Source organism: Lactuca saligna, chromosome 3 (genome assembly GCF_052625555.1).
Source record: "Lactuca saligna cultivar CGN05327 chromosome 3, ASM5262555v1, whole genome shotgun sequence".
NCBI lineage: Eukaryota > Viridiplantae > Streptophyta > Magnoliopsida > Asterales > Asteraceae > Lactuca > Lactuca saligna.
In genome coordinates this window covers 113,519,677-113,544,649 of record NC_136419.1, presented here as the reverse complement: position 1 = coordinate 113,544,649, position 24,973 = coordinate 113,519,677, and the positions used below count along the sequence as shown (strand labels likewise).

Genomic DNA, 24,973 nt, shown 5'->3' with positions numbered 1-24,973 from the left:
TTAGTCTTCTAGCCCGAATCTGCGGGCGTTACAGTGAGTTTCACAGGTTTTGACTTCATATGTTTTTATTAAGTGTGTTTCAGTTATTTAAAAATAAAAGTGTAAAATATGTTGGGTACAAAGTTCTCCATTAGATAACTTGTGAAGGTTTGACTTTGAGAAGACCCACTTGTACATGTGGGATTGGAGTCTTGTGACATGAGAGAGAAAGAGAGAGAGAGAGAGAGAGAGAGAGAGAGAGAGAGAAAGAGGAAGAGAAAGAAAGAGAGAGACTTGTTAGCAACTCTATAAATAGTGGGTTGCATACCATTATTAGAGTGTGCATAAGAGATGTTAAATTGTAAGTGTGAAGTGTGTGTTATTTATTAGTCTAGATCTTGTACTCCATTATCAGATACATCTTTTATTCACCCAAATCACCATGTTCATTGTGTTTTTTTATAATTGTGCATGTCAAATCAAATACTCATAATTCTCTACAAAATGTATCTTGATTATACTTGTAATCCCATTCAAGTAAATGAGCATGGTTTATATTAACAACTTATGAAATATCTGTTATAAATCAATAAAAAGTCGCGTCGAAATCTTTGTGAAGTATTATTTATTTATATAAACAAAAATCAAAGCTTAACCATTTGAGAAATCGTTCTTACTATATATGGTCATATTTCAACTATTATGAGTATTCGTACTATATATAGCTATTATTTCCACTTTATACATGCATTTTTTATAATGAATTTATGGGTTCTGTAATGAGCCTATAACCAAACTATGGGCGAGAAATCATTTGAAAGAAAAGCGAAGGGTTTGCAGATATCATCACTAATGCTTCATCTATGTCATGAAAATAAGAAGAGACTCAACAATTATGCTCGTTTTGACTCGTCAGACGGAGGTTATAGCTAAAAACCATTGGTCGGGATGTCAACCTGTATATATCTATACTAATAGGTTACACATTCCTTGCAGATTACTGGTTATAACACAGAGGACTTTTACTAAGTTTTCATGTTCTTAGTAGATGAAGGGTATAACTCATATAGGAAGTGTCATATTAATAGATCCAAAAATGTATGTGTGTGTGCTTAAGTCCTAAACTTTAGTTGAAAGTTTATTCGGCTAAATAGTTCTAATTGTTCAAAATAGTAATATAAACTTCACAATTTAATTTGTAGAGTTTACTATACATACACTTCAAGTTTTATAACAAAGTTTTCTTCGGCAAAAATCAGGCAACATAATGATTACGTTTGACCAAAATCCAGATTTCAACCTATGTGAAATCAACCAAAAACATATATATATATATATATATATATATATATATATGTGTGTGTGTGTGTGTGTGTGTGTGTGTGTGTGCGCGCGCGCTCAATTTAAGGATATAAAAACATAAGTAAACTTGCTTTTAATACCGTTATATATGTTTGTAACAAAATCAAATCCATTTCGTTTATATAGCCTGAGTGTCTAGTTTATATATATATATATATATATATATATATATATATATATATATATATATATATATATATATATATATATATATATATTACTTTATAACCTGTTGGATTACGATTACAAAATTAATTAAATTTTCATAGTAAACACTCAAAATTATTAATCAATTATTTTAAATAAATTATTAATTAAGAAATATTTTTTAGTTATATATAATTATTGATTCAAATACATATGAGAAACTTTATCATATTATAATGTGTATTAATTTTATTTTAATTTTTATTCTAATGTTATTTATATAATAATTTAATGTAATTAAAGTGAGAAATTTAAAATTTAAAATCTGAAACTGAGAATCAATAGGTTGACAAGTGACATGATATTAATTAGAAGAGTTAATAAGATGATACATACAAAAGAAGAATAAAACTATATATATATATATATATATATATATATATATATATATATATATACACAATTATTTTATGTAACAAAATATTATTTTATGTACAAGAGTTTCATACCAGGCTCTCAGAGCTTGCTTTAGACCATAAAACTGCCTTGTCAAGAATATAACAGTGATTCGGATAATTTTCGTTTATGAAACCTGGTGGTTGTTCCACATACTCTGTTTCTTTTAATTCTCCATTTTAGAATGCACACTTGACATCCATCTGATAGACTTCAAAGTTCTTATGTGCTACATATGCCAGGAAGCTGCAAACATATTCTAACCTTGGAACGGGTGTGAAGGTTTCTTCGTAGTCGATGCCTTCTTCCTAACAATATCCCTTTACTACGAGTCGTGCCTTGTTTCTCATCACATTACATTCCTTATCTAGCTTGTTGTGAAATACCCATTTAATGCCAACAATGGATGCATCCTTTGGAGTGGGAATAAGTCTCCAGACCTTTTTTGGTTCGAATGCATTGAGCTCCTCCCGTATTTCTTGCACCCAAGCAGAGTGATCAAAAGCAATTTAAACATTTTTAGGTTCAATCTTAGAGATAAACGAATTGAACATGCAATATTCTACTTTCGAAAATAAAGCAGTTCGCTTCGCTTTTTGTTTTGCTCTCGTAAGAACTCCTGAAGAAGAATCTCCTATGACTTGGGTTTTTGGATGATATTTGGTCTATTTTGCCAATAGAGGGAAATTAGGATCATATGATGGATCCAAGTTGGCATTCACTTCTTCAAACTCAGATTTTACATCCAAATCATCATTCGTATTTTCATTCTCCCCCTCGAGTGATGTATGAATATCTTCTTCAGGATTCAGATTCTCCTCCTAGAAAGGTGGTTTTGAGCTAACATTTAGGGTTTTGTTCTCCCCCTGAACAGATATATCGGGTGAGGATGTTGAAGTGGAGCTCACCCCCTATGGAGTAGCATTCACACACGTTGATGGAACTTCAGGATCGTTTGGAATTTGGTCCTCATGTTCCATTTCTTTCGAAGCATTATCAATGATTTTCTTTAATTCGTCTTCCTTATTGTTTGCTGATTTGGACTCTGAGGAGATTGCATTTTCAAGTTCATCGAATAGGTTCAAGAACTCTTTGTAAATATTGGAGAGTGGAATGGTAGTAGGATTCAGTCTATGAAAGATCTCCTGTGTCGGACTATCATTCTTCTTAAACTTCTTCAAATAATCATCATAAAAAGTAACATAGTAGTTTTATTCTATCCTTTTGGGTATTTTATTGAGAACCCTGTATGCTTTAGAAGTCAAAGGATACCCTAGGAAGATACCTTCGTCAGCCTTCACATCGAATTTGTTCCTTTTCTCCTTTGAGTTGAAGATAAAGCATCTGCATCCAAAAAATGAAAAAAATTGACATTAGGTTTGCGATTATTTATGATTTCATATCGGGTGATAGAGAATCTCTTGTTTAGAATGGAACAATTTTGGGTAAAACATGCAGTTCCTATCGCATCCTCCCATAAGTAAAACAACAGATTTGCGAGTGACAGCATGGTCCTCGCAGCTTCACACAACGAGCGGTTTCGTCTTTCAACGACCCCATTTTGTTGAGGAGTATAAGGAGCCAAAAAATTGTGAGAGACTCCTTTCCTAGTAAGAAAATATTAAAACACTTGGTTTTTGAATTCCAAACCGTTGTCATTGTGAACGTTTCGAACCAGCTTTTGCAGTTGTAGCTCTATCTGCTTTATAAAATCCTTGAGCCTTGGAGTGGCTTCTGATTTCTGCTTAAGAAAATGTACCTAAGTGAATCTAGAAAAATCATCTACAATTATGAGAATATATCTATTACCACCAATGCTTTCAATTGCAGAAGGACCGTAAAGGTCAATGTGCAAAAGTTCAAGTGGTTCTATGACTTTCGTATTCACAATCATTAGATGACTCTTCCTGCTTTGTTTCCCTGTTTTGCAGGCTGCACAAAGATGTTTTTTTTTTATCATACTTTAGGAGTGGAAGCCCTCACACATGATCACCAAAAACTAGCTTGTTGATGTCTTTGAAATTGAGATGCGAAGGTCTTCTGTACCATAGCCAGCTAGCATCAGTGGAAGCTTTCGTAAGTAAGCAAATTGCATGCTTCCCATTGATGGGTTTCAGATTGAGGGGATGCATTTCAATTTTTCTCTTTGACTTTAACAAAACATTTTTGGTTGCTTTTTCAATAATTTCTGACCCTTCGTCGTCCAATCAAACTTTTAATCATGTACCAACCACCAACTACGAAACACTAATGAGGTTGTGTTGCAGTCCTTCTACATGCACGACCTTGCGAATCGAAAACTCTCCATTGGTTATCATCCCATAACCCTTGATTTCACCTAGTGAATTATTGTCGTACTTCACTCTTCCTCCATCCTTCAGTGCTCTAAACTCTTGCAATTCCTCCTTCCTGACTGTCATGTGATGCGAACAGCCACTATCGATGTACCATTCAGAGTCAAACTACTCGTCACGTATAACCTGTTAAAGTTAAACAAATTTAGGAGTCCAAAGTTGTTTGGGCCTTTTTGAGGTTTTCACAGGAAAATAAATAGCAGGATCAGCCAGATAAGTTCATCTTATTAAGGTTGTTTTATCTTTCTTTGTGATTTGAAAAACAATAATCCTATTGTCATTTAAGTTCGTATCATTGGTGGATAGTTTCTTTTGTTTGTTTTGGATTTGCTGTTTAACAAATATGTTATATTCTCTCTTTTGATTAGATTTAGATTTTTTGAGAGGAACGTTAGACTTTGAATTTTATTTTCCTTTGCCTTTGACGTTTTGCGAAGTCTCGACTGAATGTGAAACATTCTTTTTAGGACATAAATGGGACATGGTTTTTTCTCATTAGGATTGGATTTTTCTTTATGAACAAAGTTGGGATTCTTAGACTGCCAGAACTGCTTTCGTTCCTTGAGATTTTTGTTATATTTAGCATTCCTTTGGCGTTTTTGAGTTGCGAACTGGTTAGATGATTTGAGAATAATAGCCCTAGGTTTTGGCTTTCTTGTAAGGATTTCGGTTTGAACAAACGATATGTCACTTGGAACGTTCTTTGTTCCACTGGGACTTCCATTTTCGTAGCTTGAATTGACTTTGTTTAGTGGTTCTACTACGTATCTACTCTTTGTTCTCCATGAAGTCATTTTAGATAGACCTTTGGTTTCGTCTGCATTATCAATTGGAGCAGACCAGAAGAACTCGTCAAATCCATCTGTGTTATCATCTTCAACCATGGACGTTAATTCAACTGTTTGATTTTTGTTCAGTCATTTAGTTATAAAAACTTGGTTAGGAACAATTTGAATTTTTGGGAAAACAATTGCTTTAACTTTTAAAACTTTAGATTTATTTTCAGAAACACGTGCAAATTCAACTGAATTCTCAAAAATTAAAATATTTGCAGGTTCAAGCTCATTTTAACAAATTCAGAGCAATCAACTTCATCCCCCACAGAGATTTTTCTCATATCACTTTCATCGTCAAATTCAGAAATGTTTTCAACATCAAGTTTATTTTAGAACTCTACTTGGTGTTTAATGAGTCAAACTTTTGCACAGTTTCGGATTTAATTTTCTCTTTGACTTTATGAAAGATTCGATTTTGTTCAGTCCTACTCTGTATGCATCAGAGGTTTCGTTTGATGAGACGATGGATTCGCGCCTGTAACATTCTGCGTCGATTTCATCCTCTTTCATTTCGAGAAAGGGTAGAATCATCTTGTGAATTTTCTTTCCAATCTCACAATTAAGATGCAACTGAGTAATATTAAAATAAAGTCTTTTGGTAATCAAACAAAAAATGTTACGCTATTTTAAAAGACTTAAATTATCTCTTTGCAAATAAATTGTCTGATCCCTCGACTTAGACAAATCTGACTCCAAAGATGAAGATTCAAACAGATAAAAACAATCAAACATAGAAAATGAATCAAGAAGGTGTCGAATGATTAAAAGTCACAGCCTCAGAAGAGATCGATGAAGAACCGCTACTGTAGAGGCTGTGAAGGGTTTACAATCACACAGTTACCTCAAATGCGATTCATGCATGCACCGTATATAGCTAAACCGTAATAAATAACAAGTGTACATGCCCAACTTGGTTACAAAATAGACTATACAAAAAGCCTAATGACGCAACACATTAACAACCCAACATTTGATATTTATCACTCTAAGTGTGCACCTCGTATCTCTAGTTTTAAATAGTAAATTGAACTCAACTAGTCTTAATTACACTAAAATATGTTAATAACACTAATGTGTTGTTTGTTTTTTCTAAGGCAAAAGGTCTGCACTTTACGACCATATCTGCAGACATCTGTAGTAGAAGAGGTGGACCAAACGTCTATAGTTTGAAAGAAAAATACTATTTGTTTTTTAACTAAAATCTAATTAAATCAAATTTTTTAAACTTAAAAAGAGTTTTTCAATAATTTTATGACTTTATTATAGATATTTAATAAATGTATATCGATTTTTATGTATTATTGTATAAAAGTGAAAATAAAATAATACGAATTAACGTATATATTTGATAAAAATCAACAAACTTTGGTTGCAAATTTAAACCTAAACATTGTAACTAAGAATAAAAAAAATTAACTGGTAAATGGATGGAAAGAAACTTTGATTTTAAATAAATTTTCATTTTACATTTTCAATTAAATCAATTAAAAACTGACCATAAATATTTATTCTAAGAAATAAATGATATTGCATTAAATAATGTTTTATAAAATTTAGTACAAATAATATGAGATCATATTACGATTTTTTTTTTCATATCTAAATAAAAAACTCTAACAACCATTATTGTAATTCTTATTTTGGGGGAATTTCATATATGTCATTTTAAACTTCAAAATATCATATTTGTCCAACTTAATTTCTTAATATCATATTTATCCTTGATAAACCTTCAAAATATCATATTTATCCAAATCTTTTTTTATAATGTTTTTAATATTTTATAATCATTTTATACCTTGGAATTATCAATAATAATTAAAAATTTTAATTATATTATTCTTAAAGTATAAAATTCTGAATAGTTGGAATGTTATTCTCTTAATAAACAAAAAAAATTTATCTTCAACTTTTCCATAAATGTATATTTTCATCATTCCTGTGAATGCATTGTTTAATCTATCAAAGTTTACCGGTTAAACACAAAATAACCAAAATATAACCTCTTTTCAGCCATTTTCTATTCAAGACGTCTGTCATGTGGCATTTCCGTTAATCCTTCCAGGAATAAGGATGTTCTTGTTAATGCTTGGATTTGCTTGTAAAGCACTCGAGCCACATGTGACTGCAACTCATCGATTTTGGCGCCCAGCACATGACTCTCGGGATTTGATCACTTCCAATGCTCAGCAACACACGTAAATGGCGATAAAGTGAATACAGACACGGATAATCGATTTCTCTGCCTGTAAAAACCGGTCATTACTCTAAATTTAGCTGGAGAAGCTTTACTGCTAGTAGCAAGGGTTTCACTGATCTCTACAGTGTGTGTGGAAATGGCGTACTGTGCTTCAATTTCAAGCCCTGGGGGCGGAGAAGCACTGACGTTACCACATTGTTCTTCAATTTCAAGGTTGATCAATTTTAATCTCAGCAAGAAGACGTCAAACCATCTGTTCTTCACCACCGTTGCCGATTTCAGAAAACGGCGTTTTTATGTGAGGAGTGAGGCAAAGCCTACGCTGAAGGATCCGGTCACCATCGAACAAGGTCCGGTTCTACATCCTACATTTCTCCAGTTATAGTTTGTGGTCTGTGTATGTTTACAGGTCTGTTTTTTTTTCTATGAACTTGAATCCCAATTTCTGGAATTTTCATCAATGGAGGCTTGTGTGGGAGCTGAATGGTTCAACAAATGTTATGTTTGTATGTGAATTGTTGATCAATCTAGTAAATGTTAAGTTCTTTGATTCGTGATATGTGAACATGTATTTAAATATCTTGTGAAACATTCATGTCATTTTCTAGGACTAGATGAGCTAAAATTTAAGATTTAGAACTGTAGATCTAAAGAAGATATAAGATATTCAGTGTGTGTATGAACATATTACAGGGTAATGCGTGCTTTCTAACAAACTGGATTCATCAATATGGACAGGGTAATACTAGTATATTTACATGATGTCTGAAAGTTCTGAATTGACAACCTGTAGATTCACTACTTCAATTCTCATATTTAAATCCTATCAAACTTGTTTGAAATTGTGATCTTCAATGAAACATAATCCAACTGGTTGTTGTTTGCTTGATTGATCAGGTGATGCAGGGATTATTGAAACATCAAAATCTGATGCTGAAGCTGTGGCATCAAGAATTACTTACCATGCAGAGTTCACACTATCATTTTCTCCTGATGGATTTGATCTCCCCAAGGCATACTTTGCAACTGCACAAAGCATACGTGACTCACTCATCATCAATTGGAATGCAACTTATGATATGTACGAAAGGATGAATGTAAAGCAAGCTTACTATCTGTCTATGGAGTTTCTACAGGTTTGTCACACTGATTACTCAACATAATCTAATATAAATCCCTATCATCCAACCTAATTACCTTTTATTTACATTTCATCTTTCACATATCAGAAAAAACACAACGAAAACACATTACATTATCATTCAAACCTAAATCTGAGATGCTTTCTTGAACCATCATTCAAGTTTCAGTTATCCTCTTTCTTTATCAACTCCTTTTAGAACAATAACTAGTCTCTTTTTTAAATGCAAAGTATGAAAGCCCAAAATTCATTTAATCTTAGAGTATGTGGTTAATTTATATTTGTACTATAATGACATACTTTGTAGGGAAGAGCACTACTGAATGCCATTGGTAACCTAGAGCTAACTGGTGCTTATGGAGAAGCTTTGAGCAAACTTGGCCACAAACTTGAGAATGTGGTTTCACAGGTGAAAAGCTTATACTCTATACACTCGTATACAAACTTAAATTCTATTTTTTCTTTTTCTTAAATGACATATATACTTAATACTAAACTTTTATGTCAAACATTCACAGGAACCAGATGCTGCTCTTGGAAATGGAGGACTTGGTAGGCTTGCTTCATGTTTTCTTGACTCTTTAGCAACATTAAATTATCCAGCATGGGGTTATGGGCTCAGATACAAGTATGGTTTGTTCAAACAGCTAATCACAAAAGAAGGGCAGGAGGAGGTTGCTGAAAACTGGCTTGAGGTATGTTGACATGTTGTCCTTTTGTTTTCCATGTGAGATTATGAGCTTATGAAAACTTAATTTTGTGATTATAGATGGGAAATCCATGGGAGATTGTGAGAAATGACATCTCATATCCCATTAAATTCTATGGGAAAGTTGTCACAGGTTCTGATGGAAAGAAACGTTGGATAGGAGGAGAAGATATAGTTGCAGTTGCAAATGATATTCCAATTCCAGGATACAAAACAAAAACTACAATTAACCTTCGTTTATGGGACACTAAAGTTCCACCTTCAGACTTTGATTTATCTGCTTTTAACTCTGGAGACCACACTAAAGCATGTGAAACCCAAGCAAATGCAGAAAAGGTTGATGAAATTATATGTACATTTCATATACTTTACATTGTATTGAATATTGATTTAAAATTTAAATATATTTATATGTTTCCTTCCACCAGATATGTTATATATTATATCCAGGGGATGATTCATTGGAAGGGAAAACTCTTAGACTGAAACAACAGTATACATTATGCTCTGCTTCTCTTCAAGATATTATTGCATGCTTTGAGAAGAGGTCTGGGGAGAATGTGATGTGGAATGAGTTTCCAGAAAAAGTTGCTGTTCAAATGAATGATACCCATCCTACCCTTTGCATTCCTGAGCTGATGAGGATATTGATGGATTTGAAGGGCATTAGCTGGAAAGAAGCTTGGGATATTACCCAAAGGTAATTCTTTTCTTTACATGCACAATATTGATATATTTTCATATATGTATATAACCTTTTGATCTCTATTTTAAAAACATTATATAATCAAGATTTGATAATTTCGACATGCTGTTGGGAATTTGTCAGAACTGTGGCTTACACCAATCATACTGTTCTACCAGAAGCATTAGAGAAATGGAGTTTAGAACTCATGCAGAAACTTCTCCCTAGACATGTTGAGATTATAGAGATGATTGATGAGGAGGTAAAGTAAAATGGGTTTCCAAAATGACCAAAATGGGTTTTGGATAATCACAAAAAGTACCAAAATGGGTGGGTCCCATTTAACAAATTGATCACTTTTTACCCTTTTAACAAATTGAACGCCTATTTCCCAATAGGCCAATTGGAAAATTACTTTTATTAACAGAACACTGCAAAAAAAAAAAAAAAAAAAAAAATCTTTTTTTTTTTTTTTTTTTTTTTTCGAAATGACACATCATCATTTGGCAAATGGCAAATACAAAATTGACCCCATTATGAAATTGATGGTTAAAAGGGTAGAAAGGTGGTCAATTTGTTAAACAAGGTCACCCAATTTGGTCATTTTTGTGATTATCCCTTTATTAAAATTGTATAATAAATATATTTGACATGCTAATATATATTCTTACAGCTAGTGAACGGGATAGTAGCAGAATTTGGTAAATCAGATCCCGAATTGTTGGAAAGAAAGTTGAATGCCATGAGAATTCTTGAAAATGTTGAGCTGCCATCTTCCATAGCTGATCTGTTTATCAAACCAAAAGACATTTCTGCCCTTGATACAAGTGCTGATGAAGAAGAAGATGATATTGTTGAAGAAAAGGAGAAAGTTGTGGATTTGGAAGCAGCTCCAATACTTATACCACCAAAATTGGTGAGAATGGCTAATTTATGTGTTGTTGGTGGCCATGTTGTCAATGGGGTTGCTGCAATTCACAGTGAAATTGTAAAACAGGATGTCTTCAACGACTTTTATAAGGTAAACATATTCTTTCAAGTAAATTACAAAAATGTCCCTGAGTATCCCTGTTTTTTGAAAATTTGGTATAAAATTGTTTTCCTCTTGCAACTTTTGTCCTTATTTTGATCGATCGTAACGATTTTGCTCCTTGTCTCTCAAGTAAAACGACTATATTGCCCTTTATCTGATGATGTTTAAATAAATATTTGTTATTTATTTTAATTTTATAATATTATTATAAATTTATAATGAACTGGAACAGGGACCAAAACTTTACAAAAACCCCAAATCCTGACCATAATTGCAACAGGAAAGATTTTGGACCAAAATTGGCAAAAGAAAAAAAATCAGTACTCAGGGACTGTTTTTGTAATTTACTCTATGGTCTAATTTCTAATAGTAAATTGCAAAATTGGTCCCTGTGGTATCCCAAAAAGTGCAATTTGAGTCCATTTTTTTTTCATTCGCATGGTCAGTCCAAAATTGAAACTTTCATGCATATTTGGTCCCTGTGGTATCCCAAAAATTGCAGTTTGAGTCCTTTTTTTAGACAGAAGTCAATCTCAATTCTCAAACAACCAAATCTGCATGGAACTTTCAATTGTGGATTGACCATGCAAATGAAATTTTTTTTGACTCAAACTGCACTTTTTAGGATACTACAGGGGTGATTTCTGCAATTTACTCAATTTCTAATAATGCCACAAACATCTTAATGCCATTGTTGTTGCATTGTTATATATAAAATAAAACAATTGCAGCTATGGCCTGAGAAATTTCAAAACAAAACAAATGGAGTGACACCAAGAAGATGGATATATTACTGCAATCCTGCCCTCAGTAAAATCATAACCAAGTGGACTGGTGGAGAAGATTGGGTGCTCAACACTGAAAAATTGTCAGAATTGCGTAAGGTAATAAATTTAATTTTATCTTTTTTCCTTTTTTCTATATATTCATCACTATTCATATCATTATAAATTTTTTATCAGAAGCTTTAAAACAAGTCCACTATTAATTATATGACATTTCAAATCTTGATTTTAGTATCAAGAAACCACTAATTACACATTGTAAATGTTACAATTTAAAACAGGAACAATAATAATAAAAAAAATAATGATATTTTTGAGTAAATTACACGAATGGTCCCTATGGTTTAGGGTAATTTGCACGTTTGGTCCTTAACTTATTTTTTTAACTCGTAAGATCCCTACTGTTTATTTTTGTTACATACTTGGTCCCTGTCTTACCTAAAAAGACAATTTTTCCATTGATTTTTTAATTTATTTAAACAAACACACCCTCAACCTCACCCCTATCACCTTACCTTACCTACCCCACCATTTTTTTCTATTTAAATAATGATATTTTTAGGTAAGACAGGGACCAAGTGCGTAAAAAAACAAACAGTAGGGACCAAGCGCGTAACAAAAACAAACAGTAGGGACCTTCCGAGTTAAAAAAATAAGTTAGGGACCAAACAAGCAAATTATGCAAAACCATAGGGACCATTCGTGTAATTTACTCGATATTTTTTGATCTGATGTTTTAACTTTTAAGCGTGTCTATTTGGATAAAGACAAAGCCTGTGATCTGGAACTATTGACCTTTTTTTTTTTTTTTTTTTTTTAGTTTGCAGATAATGAGGATCTACAAAGTGAGTGGAAAGCTGCAAAAAGGAGCAATAAAATTAAGGTTGTGTCATTCCTTAAAGAGAAAACAGGATATTCTGTTAGTCCTGATGCAATGTTTGACATCCAGGTTTTGCCATTTTCATTTTCTACTTTTAAATTCTTTTTATCAAGACATTGTATTTTATTTAACTAACCTTTTTCTTTTTAGCTCCTTTCTTATTCAAAGTGTTGATTATTTTAGGTGAAACGTATTCATGAATACAAGAGACAGTTGTTAAACATCTTGGGAATCGTTTACCGATACAAGAAGATGAAAGAAACAACCCCCATTGAGAGAAAAGACAAATTTACCCCTCGGGTTTGTATATTTGGGGGGAAAGCATTCGCCACATATGCACAAGCCAAAAGAATTGTGAAACTCATCTCAGATGTTGGGGCCACCATAAACCATGATCCCGACATTGGAGACTTACTCAAGGTATTATAGTTTAGGACTTTAGGTAGCTTTTGCTAATTCTCGGAATCACTCATTCCATTCTACCTTGTCCATTCCATTCCTTACAGGTCGTGTTCGTTCCTGATTACAATGTCAGTGTTGCGGAATTGCTGATTCCCGCAAGTGAGCTTTCACAACATATAAGGTGATATTCCAATTCCAAGTTTCCAACTCTCATCAAATCAATTCCACTATATATAAACCTTTTACAATTACAATTACTCACTCTGATTCCATTCCAGCACTGCTGGAATGGAAGCCAGTGGAACTAGCAACATGAAGTTCTCCATGAACGGGTGCATCTTAATCGGGACATTAGATGGGGCAAATGTGGAAATTAGGGAAGAAGTTGGAGAAGACAACTTTTTCCTTTTTGGTGCTCAAGCCCATGAGATATCAGGGTTACGAAAGGAAAGAGCTGAGGGCAAGGTATTTCTACTTTCATATTTTAAAAAGAAATATATAATTATTTATTATCAGTTTTAAAGTATGTTGCTATTTCTTGCAGTTTGTGCCTGATCCTTGCTTTGAAGAAGTGAAGGAATACATAAGAAGTGGTGTATTTGGGGGTTACAATTATGATGAATTAATGAGATCTTTAGAAGGTAATGAAGGATTTGGTTGTGGAGACTACTTCCTTGTAGGGAAAGACTTCCCAAGTTACATTGAATGCCAAGAGAAAGTCGATGAGGCTTATAGAGATCAAAAGGTTAGCAAAAATGATACATTTTATGATAAGTTTGTTACATTATAAGGCGAGAAAAGTTTCAAACTTTTGCCTATCTATATATATGCGTTATTGTTTACCATTCTTGGAAATTTTTTATATAAAATGGTAAGTTTTTTTTATTTATTTATTTACATTAATTGTGTTTTTTCAGAGATGGACAAGGATGTCGATTTTGAACACAGGTGGGTCCTACAAGTTTAGTAGTGATCGAACAATTCATGAATATGCTCGAGACATATGGAACATTCAACCTCTTCAACACAACTAGGTAGCTCATTTGTTGATGTCAATAAAAAAATGTTGTTTGGGTTGGAAACTTGGAATTGTTCGTTTAAGTTTTTTTTTTTAAATAGTTTGTAACTAGTTAAATAATTTATTAGGAAATAATGATTACGAAAGTAATTAAATTTTATGAGAGGTAAAGTGGGTATTCAACACTCACGCTGCTCTTGCCGAGACTTGAACTCGCGTGGTTTGTTTTATTAGAATATAAAAAAAATGTTCAAATATAATACAATGGTTTGATAATAGCGGTAATTTATTTATTTATCATCACAAGAGGTGATGGAGTGACAATTATCAAAATGAGTTACGGTTAAAAAAAATTAGTAATTTTTAGTATGAATCGAAAAATGGATCGGGTGGTTGACTACTTGACTATTTCTATGTTTCTTTTGAATTGTATTAGTAAGCTTGGTTTTAAAAGTTAAAAGATATTATAAAAAATAAACTATTACAATAATAATCAGATAATTATTTTAGAGGGAAAACAAGTAAGAAAGCACTATAGTTTGGTTACTTTTTCAAATTTGCCATAACATATCTTTTTTTTTTTTTTTTTGGCACAATAACAATCATCGTTTCTATTTAAAATTTCAAACTTGACCATTTGGTCATCCAGAATTTTTTTTGGTATCAATCAAAAAGAGTCTGGTCGTTCATGATTTACACATTCTTTGTCTCCCGAAGCACTGATAAAACGCCTTGGACAACTAAGCCACTTCTTCTCTTTTGGACCATGGCCATCGACTCATCGTTTTACTTAGGGTGTAAACGAGACGATACAACTCATGAGAAACTCGATTCCGACTCGACTTTAATCAACCACGAGCTACTCAAGTACTGTAGGGTATTTATAAAATTACATTTTTAACCTTTATATATTTTAAATTACTAAAACATTTCAACATTTTTAGCTTTTAGGGGCCAGTCAAGGAGTAAAAACTTAAGTTGAATTTCAAAATTTTTGAGAATGTTTGTTTTTAGTATTTTGGATGTATGTAAAATGCAATGACATAGATGGTTGATGTTATATTGACATTAGATGGTTTATTGTGATTTTTTTTTGTTACTTTGAACAATGTAAAAGCATGTGGAATGTTTTTAATTTTTGATGATTTTAACTATTTTTATTTCTTTTTAATTTTAGCCGTGAGCCAAGCTTGATAGTATCAAGTATTTCATTAGCTCGAGGCAAGTTCGAGTCGAGCTTCGAACTTGAGTATTTTAGGTGAGTCGAGCTTCGAGCATGGCATTATTCAGCTCGACTCGACTCGTTTACACACTTTTTACCCATTTGGTAAAATTTCATATGAGCTTAGTTCTGGTTTAGAATGTTGGTGTGGTTTTTGAAATGGTTGTGTAACACCTTGTTTCGAATCGTTTCATAGTTTGGGATTGTGATCCGAAGATCGGTTATCATAAGGCTTCGGACCTTGGGGGAAAGAGAGATTTATACCTCTTTGGATGTGGGAACATAGATTAGGTGATCTGAGAGTTCGGTTGGTGCTTTGGAGCCCAAGGGTATAATCGTAAAGTAATAGTTCGGGCCTTTTATAAATTTTGGATTTATGTTCGGAAAGTTTTAAGGAAAAGGAGAGTTGATAGGGTTGTAGATTTTCTCATTACCTTTCCGTGGATATAAGGATCGTCAAAATCAGAGTTAAAACGAAAATGTTATGACCGTTTGAAGTTATGGCGGTTTTGGGTTAAGCCACATACGTTGGGCGTATGGGGAAGTACGTTGGGCATACTAGGGTATCCCTTAGTATGTTGGACGTACTAGGATATCCCTGAGTACGTTGGGTGTACGGGATCAGTGTCCAAACCATATTTTCGTGGTTTGAGCCATATTTAAGCTCCTTAACTTCCCCAAACCCATTCCATTCTCAGCCTCCACCTCTCCAACACCGTCCCTTGAAACCTTAGCCCTAGTTTGAGCGTTGTGAGCAAAAAGAAGGTGTTTTTAAGTGTTTTGGAGTGTTCTTGGTGCATATTGGAGAAGAAGGAGCTCATTGGAGAAGTGTTGGTTGCATTGGAGCTTATAAATCCAGACTTTGTTCTCCTTGATCTTTCTTTTAGAGGTATAAAGTTTGAATCTTGATGATGCATTTGATAGATCTAGCTAGTCTTGGGTGTTATGAGCTTTTGGTTACTTTAGTGCATAAAGTTTAGATCTTGAAAGTTTGTGACATTGCTATGGATAAGGTTCGAAACATCTAAACATCATATTGATTCAGATCTAAAAGCTTGAGATTTGAACTTAATGGATTAAGTTAGAAAAGATGCACTTTTGGTCCATTTGAGACTTAAAGACTAAATCTTGGTTGGTTGGACTATTCTAATGGATAAAGTTGGAAACTTTATCCATTGTGGAGTTATCCATAAAAATATCATCTTGATGGGTTTTGATGAATCATGCTTAAGTTGATGTTCATATTATGGGTTTAGATGGATTTAAATGGGTTTTGGGTCCCATTAAGACATGAAAAGGAGTAAAGTTGACAACTTTATGGATTAAGACCTTATTTAGAGGTTGCATGTGAGTTTGGACTTTTTGGTCTTAAGCATTAAGTGTTTAATATGAAGTCTTGGTCATCTGATGAGTACGTTGGGCGTACGTATGCGTACGCTCAGTGTAATGCATGAAGTCCCCGTCCTTGAGATTTAACGAGTTGTACCTTGAACTTCAATCGGTCGTAAGCGGGGTGTTCGAGTTGGGTACATAGGGCGTACTTGCAAGGTCTTCTTTTGGGCCTTGGGTCTTTTAGAGTATAGGCGATGGGTTATTGGGTGAGATATGGGAATGGTAAAATGGTCTTTTACCCATTAGAAGGATAAAATATGGATTGGACCTTGGATTTTGGGAAATGACTTTAACTATTGATTAGGATAGATGAGGTTTTTAATAGCAACAACGCGTGTGTCTCGGTTATCTCAGATTGAGGTGAGTCTCTTCACCGTGCTTGGCAGGTTGAAGGGACTAATGCTGACCCATGATTTATTATGATTAGGATGCTAGTTGTTTGTGTGACTCTGCATGTGTGGTATGTGATAAATATCTCAAACGAGGTCTAATGTCAAGCAGGGCTTGATGAGTGTAATGTATGTTGTTTATCGTAGTGATTCTTTCATGTAATGTATGTGTTTGTATGTATACCGTACGGGGCCCGATACCAGATGGGGCTGATGAGTGTGTTGGGCGGGGCCCATCGCATGTTACTGATAGATCTTTTCGGGTGGGGCTTGATGTCGGGCGGGACAGATCTTTTCATTTTGGGTTTAAAAGGTCCTTATTCTATTTTTTGAGTGTTATGGATCCTTACACTTTCAAATAGTGGGTTAAAAGAAGGAATATGACCATTTTGATTGGGTTAAATTGGTTGCTTATGAGTATGTGGATGTCCACGTGTGCAGGCATAACCGATTCCCTCTTATTTACAGACATTGGTCTAGGGTTCCATCGGAACCATCGATTCACTTACCCTCATTCAAGCCGATTTCTGTCTAATTTTCCTCAAAGATGGCAGATGATGAAAATAGGTATCTTAAACTTGAGCCAAATTATGGTGGGTATTTTATTCGATGTCCATTCCAGTATGCTGAAGGTAAGAAATTCTTATTTACAGACCACGAATTTCTTGGTATGAATTTTAGTGACTGTGTTACATTTCTTGAACGTTTCTTGGGTGACCGTTATGCAAAAATGTACTTTTTATACCCAAACAAACCCTTGCATAATGGTATTAGAAAAATAGATTGTGATACAAAGTATGCCGAGTTCATACATGTTTCATACGCTATAAGAGGAGGTAACGCTTCATTATTCATTGACCTATTTGATGATGAATTAGAGGGTTGGTTTGTGTCAAGTGAAAACGAAGTAATTAGTGGTGATGAGATGGAATCAGGTATTCAAGGTCAAAGAGAAGAGGAGGTGGACATAAAAAATTTCTCAATGGATTTAGATGAACTGGGTGAGAAATATCAAATGAACAAAACTAAGAATGATGTTTTTTTTGAGTAAGTTGTGCATGGATGATGAAGATGAAGTAGGTTATTAACAAAACCAAGAACACAACCAAGTAGCTGATGACATTGCTTTTGACGAGGAAGGTGAGAATAACCCTGAATGTGAGGAACATTGTATCTTTAGTAAGGAAAGCCCATGGAAACAACAGAAACCAATATTAGGAATGAGATCTGAGAATCCAAAATAGTTGAAGCATATATTATGTAACCATGCAGTTGCTAGTGGATATCAATTATGCTTCAAGAAAAATGATACCAAAAGATTGTTAGTATTATGTTGTGATGGAGCTTGTTCATTTAGACTTTGGGCATCGTGGATGGGTGATGAACAATCTTTCCAGATTAAATCATTGAAGCATGATCACAATTGTGCTAGGAATTTGAAGATGGGGTCAATTGTAAATTATGCCTGGATTGGAAGTCATTTCACTAAGAAAATTATGCATAGGTAGAAACTGAGTCATAGACAACTTAGACTTGAGGTTATAGCAAAATTTGGACTAAATGTGTGACAACCCGAAATTTAATCTTTCATATTTAACCCCTCCTTCCGTTAATAAACCTTGTTTTATTAAACTGTCCGTTAGCCTTTTTGAAGAGGTTAATTAATGTGGGACTTTTATAATGACTTGGTAAGGGTTGAAAAAAAATTTGAAACACCCTCATTAATCCCTTGAAAAGTTCTAGTTTTAACCAAGTCGAAATACGACCACTTAATCGGGTGCGACCAAAAGCCCCGTTTAGCGGCAGTATCAGGTAGATTTCCACTGAGCCCCAACTCAAGCACCTATATAAGGGAGAGTAAACTTCATTTACACTCTTTTCACTCTCTTTCTACACGCTCTCTCTACAACTTGTTTTCGAGCAAAAAATGCTCGTTTCGAGCCCCAAACTAGTAAGAAATCTATCCTAACTTGTTTTATAGCTTAGTTAACATGCAAATTCGTGTTTAAGACATCAAATAGGGGAAAGATGATGTGTTTACGGCCCAAGAACACTCTTGGACCGTGAACACCCTTAAGTGGGGGGTTTTTAAGCCCCAAAACCCCTCCAAACTACCCCTAAGGCTTAGATATGGCTAAATGACTTATGGGAACGGACTTAGAACACCTTGAACTTAACTTTTGGGGAGTAAACTTAAGTTTACTGCCCAAAAATATGCTTGGGCCATAAAATCCTCTTCATGGGGAGTAAACTCAAATTTAAGTGTTAGAAATGCCCTCAAACACCTCCTATGGCCTTGGAAAATGTCTAGAAGAAAACCAATTGAAGTAAAGGCATTAAACATCAATTAAACCAAGGAAATAGGAGTTTACGGCCGTAAACCCCCCTAGGATTGGTCCATGGGCCGTAAACTCCCAAAAAGTGCCCAAATGGTGCCCCAACTTCTTCATTTGACTTGGAAAAATGCATAGAACTTTATTCTCTACGATTTAAGACCTCAAAACACAAAAGGAAAGGGCTAGTAGGCATTTACGGCCGTAAACTCCATGTTTACTGCTGTAAACTCCCAAAAATGGTCCATGTGAGGCCTTAAACCCTTTATAAATCCTAGATTTGAGCCTAGCATAATTCCACGAGTGATATAAGATCTTGAAGCATCCTAGAACACCCCCACCATGAGTTTACGGCCGTAAACTCATGGGGAGTTGGTCTTAGGGCCATGAACTCTATAAAGAGTTTACTCTTGAAGAGTAACCTCCCTATCTAGACCATACATACCCATAGATGTTACCCGGGACACCCCTAGCACTCAATCAAAGTGTTTTCCGCACTTTAGGATGTGTATACGTGTTTAATTAGTATTATATTTACTAATTGTATGTAAACATATGTCATCATATGTTAATAGGTCAATAAGTGTGTTCAAGTCTTTACTTGACACCGAGCACCCAACCGGCACCTTCGTTTGATCCACTTACAATAGGTGAGTTCATACCCGTGAATTAACCTTTTAAATGTTTTTACATGCTTTTATGGGGGGGGGGGGGGGGAATACAAGTTAAACATGCTAGTTATCATATCAATCACATGTGATTGATAACTCGCATGTACAAGGATTCATTACACTGTTAACTGTTTTACCAAGTATGATACTGTAGATGGTTTTCTAAAACGTCTTTACTTGTTCAAAGCTTTCTCAAATTGACTCTCGCGTTGTATGTTTTATTTCAGATTTAGTTACAGCAGTATTTTAAACAAAGGATTTCTTTACCTATAATTCTTTATCAAAGCTTCATTTAAAACTTGTTTATGAAAGGATTTCTAAAGGTTTTCAAACTTATTCTATAAAAGAATACCAGGTCGTGATTTTCTTAAATGTAATGGTTTTCCAAAATTTCCATCAAAGTTTTCATCCATGTGTTTATACTCCTACTTTGTTAGATACTACTACTTCGTTATACTTCTACTTAGTTAATGCTCCTACTTAGTTAAACACTACTACTTTGTTAACGCTTTTACTTCGTGATACACTTTTATTTCGTAATACACTTCTACTTATTAACGTTTCTACTTCACGATATGCTTCTACTTGTTAACGCTTCTACTTCACGATACGCTTCTACTTATTAACGCTTCTACTTCACGATACGCTTCTAGTTGTTAACGCTTCTACTTATTAACACTCCTACTTTATTAATGCTACTACTTCGAAAACGCTTATACCTTATTAGCACTTCCACTTGAGAAACGCTTCTACTTCATGAAATACTTCTACTTTGTTAACGCTTCTACTTAGTTAAATGTATGACTATGCTTGTATAGTTATATAAATAATGTTTAAAGGACTTAGGAAGGCTAGTTCGCCCTATTTCCTTTTCTTCGTTGAGATGTGGTCTGGTGGGATCGGATATCCGTCTGAAGGTCATTTGATCATTAGTTATATATTATGTACACAAGCATAGACATATAGGTTTACATCGGTTAGTTAAGTTGTGAGTCTTTATCACTAGTCCAGTATTTTACATCAGATCTCACTATACAGATGCATCTTCAGGACACGGCCTTCTCCGTTGTCTAGTTGGTAACCAGAGTCTCCTGTAGGGAGAGCGGGCATTGTGTGTATAGATCTATACGGGATTGACACCACCACACCCTGACTGCTAGCTACAGTCCACGAACTACCAAGCCAAGGAGTGACAGATGTCACATTCTTTCTGACGCTTGTAGGGCGTCAAGTTCTCTAGTGTCTATCAGTATGGTTACGAGTATCTCGAGGTTACCTTATAGTTCATGGCCTTAAGGTAACGGGAATTAACACTGTATTCACTGTTTTTTTAGACCTTGCTAGACGTATCATTCATTTGATACTGTCTGGGGTCTGCGTCTCCTCTCGTTAGACGTCAGGCGCATCGTTCATTTGATACTCTCGTGGAGTCTATGATTTCTGTTGCCTTAGTCAGCAGCATTTCCTACTGAGGCATACATTATTTTCCCTAATGTTTTTACTTGTGATATCCTTCTAATCCTTTAAAATCAAATACCGTGTTTTGGAAATGATAATATTTTAGGGAAAATACTCTTTAAAACATAAAACTATCGGGAGCTTTTGGTGAAGACAGTTTAGTACCAAGCTGCACCTATATCATTACTTGTATTACTTTGAAGTTTCTATGTAATATAAACCATGTAAAACTATTACTGTTAATGCAATGGTTGTTGTACTTTGATTACTATACTGCATGTGTTGTGATACTTGACATGACATCATCCACCCCAGAACGTTTCCGCTGTTCCGGTTTTAGGGTGTGACAAAATGTTAATCTTGGGTAATGCAGGAGGGCAAAGAAATATGCTTTGAGCATAATTGAAGGTGATATTAAGTAACACTATGAAAGATTGTGGTCCTATAGTGAGGAAATAAGAAGATCAAACCCTGGTTCCACTGTGAAAATGGATACTAATCCGATGCCAGATGGTACAAAATACTTCAGTAAATTCTATGTTTGTTTTGCTACATTGAAAAAAGGCTAGATGGATGGTTGCAGAAGAGTAATAGGTTTAGATAGATGCTTCCTCAAAGGAATTTGTAAAGGGGAATTCTTTTCTGCAGTAGGGAGGGATGCCAACAACCATATTTTTCCTATTGCATGGTGTATTGTAAATGTAGAAAACAAAGAAAACTAGAAGTGGTTTTTGGACTTACTTATTGATGATTTTGAACAATTCATAGGAAATGGCTTGACACTGATGTCTGACCAACACAAGGTACTTTGTTTGTTTTGTTAATAACTTGTTGTGTGCCATGATGTTAATTTACTATTTGTATTGTAGGGACTAATAGAGGTTGTCAAGGATCTACTACCTCATGCTGAGCATAGGCAGTGTGCAAGACACATCTTTTCCTACTTTAGGAAAAGGTTTATTGGAGCCCACTTCAGAACATGTTCTGGGCTGCAAGTAAAGCGACAATAGAAGCTGAATTTCAATCAAAAGTGAATGAAATTCAAATGTTAAGCCAAGAAGGATATAACTATTTCATGGATAAGGATCCTAAAACTTGGTGAAGGTCACATGAATTAGGTAGATGTTGTGACTCAGTAGAGAATGGTCAGTCTGAAAGTTTCAATTTTGTAATAGTAGATGCTAGGAAAAAGCCTATCATAACAATGCTGGAAGAAATAAGGCTTTACATGATGGAGAGGATGTACAGAATGAGAGCAAAGGGGATGGCATGGGAAGACAACCAAGATTGTCCTGCTATAAGGTTGTTGTTAAATGACTTGAAGAAACATCAAAGGTATTAACAAGTGTATGCAAGTGGTCTTAATAATTTGAAGTATGAAGTGGCGTGGAGGGTTTTACAGTAGACCTTTAAAGTAAAACTTGTTCTTGTAGATCATGGGAAATGAATGGATATGGTTGTGTACATTCAGTAGCTGCCATATGTTACCAAAACATGAATGTAGAGTTATATGTAGACCACATGTTCAGTGGTGCAATGTACAAAGAATGCATATAACTACAACATAGTAGGCATGAATTGTACTTCTATGTGGCCTGAGACAACATACATTCCACCTTTACCACCCAAAGATAGAAGGATGCCTGCTAGACTAACTGAAAAAAGAAGAAGGGATGCATCAGAAAGGGTTTCTCAAACACATACAATGTCTAGAGCTGGAAAAAGAATCAAGTGTAGTGTATGCAAAGAGAGTGGGCATAACAAGGCCACATGTAAGAAAGTGAGCGAGGGCACATCTGGAAGAAATAACTTAGTGTTAGAAGGAGTAAAAATGTAAATGACCAGATCTAACATTGAAACTTGTTTATTTACCCTTCTATTATTAATTGGGTTACATTACTACATTTTTGCATGCTAGAGTTCAAACTGAGATCCAAAAAGAGGTTCAAGCTGAAGTATGAAGGACAGGGGTAAGAAGAAATGACCAAAAACCAGGAAGAACATGAAGTGCAAGCGGAGGCACCACCTACAACCACATCTACAAGACCACCTGGTAGACCATCTCCAAGACCACCTGCAAGACCAAATGCAAGACCATCTTATAGGGAAAGAAAGCAATCTGAGAGGATTATCTTGATGAAACTGGGCATGAATTTTGGTGGAGCAGGGAGCACATCTGGGAAACCTTTGGATTTAGGATGATGTGGTTGTTGTCTTATTTAATGTAGCTTATGTAAAACTTAAGTCTTTTGGCTGTTTCCTTTGTGCTCCACGACCACCAACACAACTATAGGTACCTTTTGAACAATTTAAATATTTTGTCTGTGCTCTTTTTTTTTAAGACCAATGCACCTTTTGTAATGGAATCAATTAAGTATGTGGTCCACTTATGTGTCTGTGTTTGCATATGATTATGTTTATGGCCATTCATTTGTTTATTATGATTGAAATCTTGGTATTGATAATTGAACCAATTTCGTATCCAACGTACATAAAGTAAGGGTAAAGTAATGACAATACATGTATGGACATCCATTAAAAGTACTTAAACTGGGAAAAACTTTCATTGATAACTTAACCCATGTGCTATTAGATAAGATACATACAAAAGTGTCAATTGTTATAACCCTACCCATAGTGCATGTTATATGCAAAAGATTTCCATACACTACCCATATTTATCTATGATATCCACACTATCCAAAAGCTTATACAAACCATCCCATACATTTCCTAAAAGATTATAAAAAAGCATCCAAAAAGCTATGCATACCCTTATCCTACCAACACTACAACACTTCCTACATGAAACTATTAACCATCATCATGAACCCATATCCACAAACAAACCCAAAGAGTATTGCTAGTTTGATCTTCAAGTAAACTTTCTCCCCTTGTTTAGTCAGCTTCAACACATGTGTAGCAAAGAGTTGTTCCTCCATCATCATAATTTGCATATCCTTTATTTTTGCCTCCATCCTTGCAGAACAACAGTGTGCATCTCCATTCACATCCCTTCTCATTTCATTAAGTATTGTCTTGTAGTATACATACAATCCTTCAATCTCAGGATCAATCTAATCAAAGTAGTTACAATTTACCCCGTCCAGCTGTAACAAATATACTATCATTGAATTCACATTCGTATGAAGAGTGTTACAATCAACTAAAGTGAGATTTATTACCATAAAAAATGGATAGTTCAAGAACCTCTAAGCTGGATTTGGCAACGTCCACAACATTCTCTTCTTTGCAGGGTAATGACAACCACAATTGGGGATGGGTTCAGCTGGGTTACTTTAAAGCGTGACTACTTCGGTGTTAACATCGATTGGATCAACCATCATCAAAGGATTTAGGTTTTATGCTTCTTGCGATAAATTAGGGGAACTTTATGCTTCTTTCGATAAATTAGGGGAACGAATTTGTGTGAAGTGGCCGATGGAAACCCTCGTTCTTAATGCCAGTCCACATGCCAACCTTGAGCTTACGTGGGCGATGGAAACTCTCGTAACTGGTTA

At 34.6% G+C, this 24,973-nt stretch overlaps 1 protein-coding gene across 1 annotated transcript; it reads left to right on the top strand.

Moving 5' to 3' along the window:
• Nucleotides 1–7,158: 7,158 nt before the first annotated feature.
• LOC145037143 (Glycosyl transferase, family 35) lies at nucleotides 7,159–14,176 on the top strand. Its single transcript, XM_078985729.1, has 15 exons — nucleotides 7,159–7,684; nucleotides 8,232–8,470; nucleotides 8,783–8,884; nucleotides 8,994–9,170; nucleotides 9,245–9,520; nucleotides 9,613–9,884; nucleotides 10,014–10,131; nucleotides 10,543–10,890; nucleotides 11,634–11,786; nucleotides 12,508–12,636; nucleotides 12,751–12,987; nucleotides 13,074–13,150; nucleotides 13,248–13,434; nucleotides 13,514–13,714; nucleotides 13,887–14,176. Exons 1-15 carry the CDS (start codon nucleotides 7,471–7,473, stop codon nucleotides 14,001–14,003), a joined length of 2,847 nt encoding a protein of 948 aa, XP_078841855.1. The 5' UTR covers nucleotides 7,159–7,470; the 3' UTR covers nucleotides 14,004–14,176.
• Nucleotides 14,177–24,973: the final 10,797 nt, after the last annotated feature.

Bases quoted from the DNA above. Each gene is read 5' to 3' on its own strand.
- LOC145037143 (XM_078985729.1), top strand. From the start codon at position 7,471: ATGGCGTACTGTGCTTCAATTTCAAGCCCTGGGGGCGGAGAAGCACTG. The intron at 12,988-13,073 runs GTATTATAGTTT...CATTCCTTACAG, and splicing joins ACATTGGAGACTTACTCAAG to GTCGTGTTCGTTCCTGATTA. The intron at 13,151-13,247 runs GTGATATTCCAA...ATTCCATTCCAG, and splicing joins GAGCTTTCACAACATATAAG to CACTGCTGGAATGGAAGCCA.